Source organism: Colobus angolensis, unplaced genomic scaffold, assembly GCF_000951035.1.
Source record: "Colobus angolensis palliatus isolate OR3802 unplaced genomic scaffold, Cang.pa_1.0 Scaffold31, whole genome shotgun sequence".
In the NCBI taxonomy this organism is placed as follows: Eukaryota; Metazoa; Chordata; class Mammalia; order Primates; family Cercopithecidae; genus Colobus; species Colobus angolensis.
In genome coordinates, this window is record NW_012116377.1 from 10,646,976 (window position 1) to 10,650,865 (window position 3,890).

Sequence of the window (3,890 nt, forward strand, 5' to 3'; positions counted from 1 at the left end):
CCTCAGATGTCTTCCCCCTATTGGCATAAAGCACAGGTGTGTCTAGTGTTTTGTGAGTTAGAATTTATTACCTCCATTTTCAAAACTGTTTTAAGTGACAAACATTTGACAGTTTTCTTTTTGAAAATTCCTACGTTATACTGCTTTATTTATGTGGTGTTATTTGTACATGTCCACTCCCTAATGGAGTAACTTAACAAATGTTTAACTTAAGGAATTTATAACCCAAACAGGGAGAAGTCTGAAAACTATTTGGTGGATGGAACTATGAGTGTTTGCTCTGCATAAGATGAGAATACAGATATTTGAAAGCATGGGGGTTATTGTGAATAGCTCTAGAGTCAGGGATGAAAACTATGAGAAGGCAGACTTTGATTTGAGATAAGAAAGAATGATCTTACGAACTAGATTCTGTCCCAGCAATGTACTAGGCTGCCTCAGGGTGTCCTGAGACATCCATGAGGCAGCCCCTTAGTTACAACACAGCCTTCCACTCAGTATCTGCAAAGGGATTCTAGCGCTGAGTCAGAGATGGCCAGGTGACCACTGATGGTGCCTGTATTCCCTTAGGGATCGAATTTAAATGAGTAAAAATGAACACTTAGCTTTTGCCTTCTTACATGTTTTGTCTTAAGATCAGAGTACTAACTTGTATCTTTTTTTTCTTTTTAATTAGGAAACGATGGCATCTCTTTCCTCCTGAAGATACTCCTTTCCTTTATCCAACTAGAATCCCTTATGAAGAATCTAGTGTGTTCAGTAAAATCAATGTTGTCAATCCTGATTTAAAGCGTTTTCCTGAGTTCCAGAAAGCTCAAAGACATATGGTTACACTGAGCCCAGGACAGGTAATAAGGCTTTAAAACTTTAATGACCTGCCAGGGGACACCACAGCTGTAACTCTCTCAAGTCCTTATGCTGTGTGCTTCCCCTCCCTGCGCAGTACAAATGAGAATGGCTTCCTTCCCTCTGCTCTGCTGTTGGAAGGTAGCTGCCCAGCTGTAGGCTTCAGACACGTACACCTTTGCTTCACAGGTCCTGGAAAGGAAATAGCAAGAGGGAACACAGCTCCTCCTATTGGTAAAGACGAGAATGGACTTTGGAGGAAGACAGTCTGCAGAGTCATTTTCATTTAGGTCAGGAGAAAATCTTCAAGGCATGGGTACTTGAGCATCTCTGGAACATTTAATCACAGTTAATATCTGTTCAATTATGATAGAACTGAACCCAAACACATAAACACAGGTCGGAATGCATCCAGGTGTGGGCCAACAGGGGCAGAAGGAACTGAGAATGTTTACTTTTAAGCAAGAATGGATGTTGTTTTCATAAATTACTAACTCTGAAACATTTCCAAAGGTATTGTACATAGTGCTGCTTCCCAGTGAGGAAAATTTCTTTTTCAACATTGGCATTTGCTGTCTGATATTTCATTAATAATTTGAAAGGTTTTCTTAGTCACTTAAAGAGACTTTATTCTCTTGATTATCCCTTTCCCTTGCCTGTCTTCCTTCCATTGTACCTGTCTCACTTGCTCTTTTCCTGCTTCCTTCACTCAGGTATTATCGACTCAAACAATTTCACTTGATTGAGTTGCCTCAACCTGTTAGTCACTCTGCATTCCCCTCTCCCCACAGCCCTTGACAACAACTAATCTTTTTCTATGTCTGTAGATTTGCCCATTCTGGACATTTCACATGGTGCAATATTATAATACAGGGCCTTCTGTGTCTGACTTCTTTCACATAGCATAATGTATTTAAGGGTCATCCACATTATAGAATGTTACTGGCACTTCATTTCTTTTTTATGGCTTAATAATATTCCATTGTGTGGATATACAACATTTTGTTTATCCGTTCATCAGTTGATGGACATTTGGGTTGTTTCTGCATTGTTGGCTATTATAAGTAATGCTGCTTTGAACATTCATGTACAAGTTTTGTGTGTACCTATGTCTTCATATGTACACATATGTTTTCAATACTCTTGGGTATACCTAGGAGTAGAATTGCTGGGTTATATGGTAACCCTCTGTTTAACTTTTTGAGGAGTTGTCAAACTATCTTCCATAGCAACTGTACTATTTTATATTCCCACCAGCATTGTATGAGGGTTCTAGTGTCTTCACATCTTTCCCAACACTTGTTTTTCTTTTTTATGATTATTTTTACAGCCATTCCAGAGAGTGTGAAGTGGTTGCCAATCATTTTCTCTTCTGTCTTTAGTAGCCAAATTTGAATGACTGGTTTTGTCCATTGTATCAGTTTTCCTTACCTCCTGTCCATTCTTTAATCCACTCAAACCCAGCTCTTTCTCTCACCACTTTATTGAAACTTTACTCTGATAGGACATGCATAACCTACTTATGACTATCAAGTGGACTTTTGTAGTTTCCAGTTTTCCTGAAAGGATCTTTCTATTTCCCAGTCCTGCCTTGTTCATAGCAAATACCAGTAGTTTCCTAAATCTGAAGCCCAAAAGCTTCATATCATCTCCATCTGCTCTGCTCTCAATAGGAAATCTCATACTGAGTCTGGATAGATGCCATCCTTCTTGACTCTGCCCATTGCTTTTGTTTATTATACCTTCCTATTTATATCTTAACATTTAATAAGTGGGCCTTTGCAGGTATCTCCTGTCCTTCTCAGACTCTCTCGATACCACTATTTTTAACCATCCCCCTACTTAGAATTTCTCAGTGACTCCTAATGCCCACCAGATAAAATCTAAATTCTTATTTTGAAGTCCACTGTCCCTAAACTAATTCCCCTACCTTATCTCCCATTATTCCCTCTGTGATAGTAAGACTGACCTACTAGTCCTACCTCCCTCTCCTGTACCTCTTATCCTTCCTGGCGTGTCTTCATTCTTTTCTCAGTCTGAATTCTCTCCTAGCCTGGGTTCAAATCACACTTCCTCCATCCATGTTGCCCCTGACCTCCCTATTTCATGCCTGTTTCACCTACCTCTGAAATTCTCAAACACCATTGTCCTCTAATTTACCACTTCTGTAATGCCACCTTTCTTTACTTTATGTTCTCATTGGCTAGATTTCGAACTGTGAGAAAACAGAAGCCATGTCCTATGTGTTTTACCTATGCCCTTTCTCAGAATGCATGCAACTATTTTGTGATGGAAAGGAGGAAAAATTAGAATCTCAGAATCATGTACTAAGATTTAGGCGCAAACAAAGAAGGCCCAAGATTAAAGAGAATACAGATGCTGGCAGTATCCTTTGTAGAACATGTGAACTTGTCAATAAAAAAGGAGTAAAAGGAAAAAAGGATTGTGGGGTTGTTTTTCTTCGCTTTTCTCCAGCAATATTATTGTGAATTCATTTGTATTCCTTTTTTTCGTAGCAGCCTCAATTAGGATCTGAGTCTGACATAAAAATGAAATATCCTGTTCTCTTGCTAACCATTCTTTGTTTGGTTTTCAGGTTCTGTTTGTTCCCAGACACTGGTGGCATTACGTAGAATCCATTGATCCTGTCACTGTCAGTATAAACTCATGGATTGAACTGGTACTTTTTCATTTCGTTTTGTTTTTTTTAAGTAAGTGCAAATCATACTTTTAAAAGATATATAAGGTCTGGCTGTACAACTTGGTAATTAATTTTTTTAACCAATGCTTCAGTATTTTTTTGTTGCAGTGCACTATTAACTTATGCATTCTGTCCTCTGTTAATGGATGTTTAGGTTGGAAATTGGAATTTTAGTGGTGTGCCACTCTCTTTCTTTTAAGGACACAGAATGGGCCTGATGCTGGCAGGTAGGGTCCTTTCCCTTGACCAGTGTTGTTAGGAAAATTGTGTTGGGTCTGGCCAGATTTGCCGATATGTGTCCCTTGTTGCCACTCCTCTTCTATACCGTCTGGGCTGGAAATAC

At 39.0% G+C, this 3,890-nt stretch overlaps 1 protein-coding gene across 1 annotated transcript in view; it reads left to right on the forward strand.

Annotated features, from left to right (window-relative positions):
• The window catches only part of HSPBAP1 (HSPB (heat shock 27kDa) associated protein 1), a 49,231-nt gene that overhangs the window by 35,657 nt on the left and 9,684 nt on the right, over window positions 1–3,890 (forward strand). The window contains exons 5-6 of the mRNA XM_011950799.1: window positions 677–848; window positions 3,443–3,526. Of these exons, the coding sequence (XP_011806189.1) occupies window positions 677–848; window positions 3,443–3,526 (256 nt within the window). The remainder of the gene's footprint in view (window positions 1–676; window positions 849–3,442; window positions 3,527–3,890) is intronic.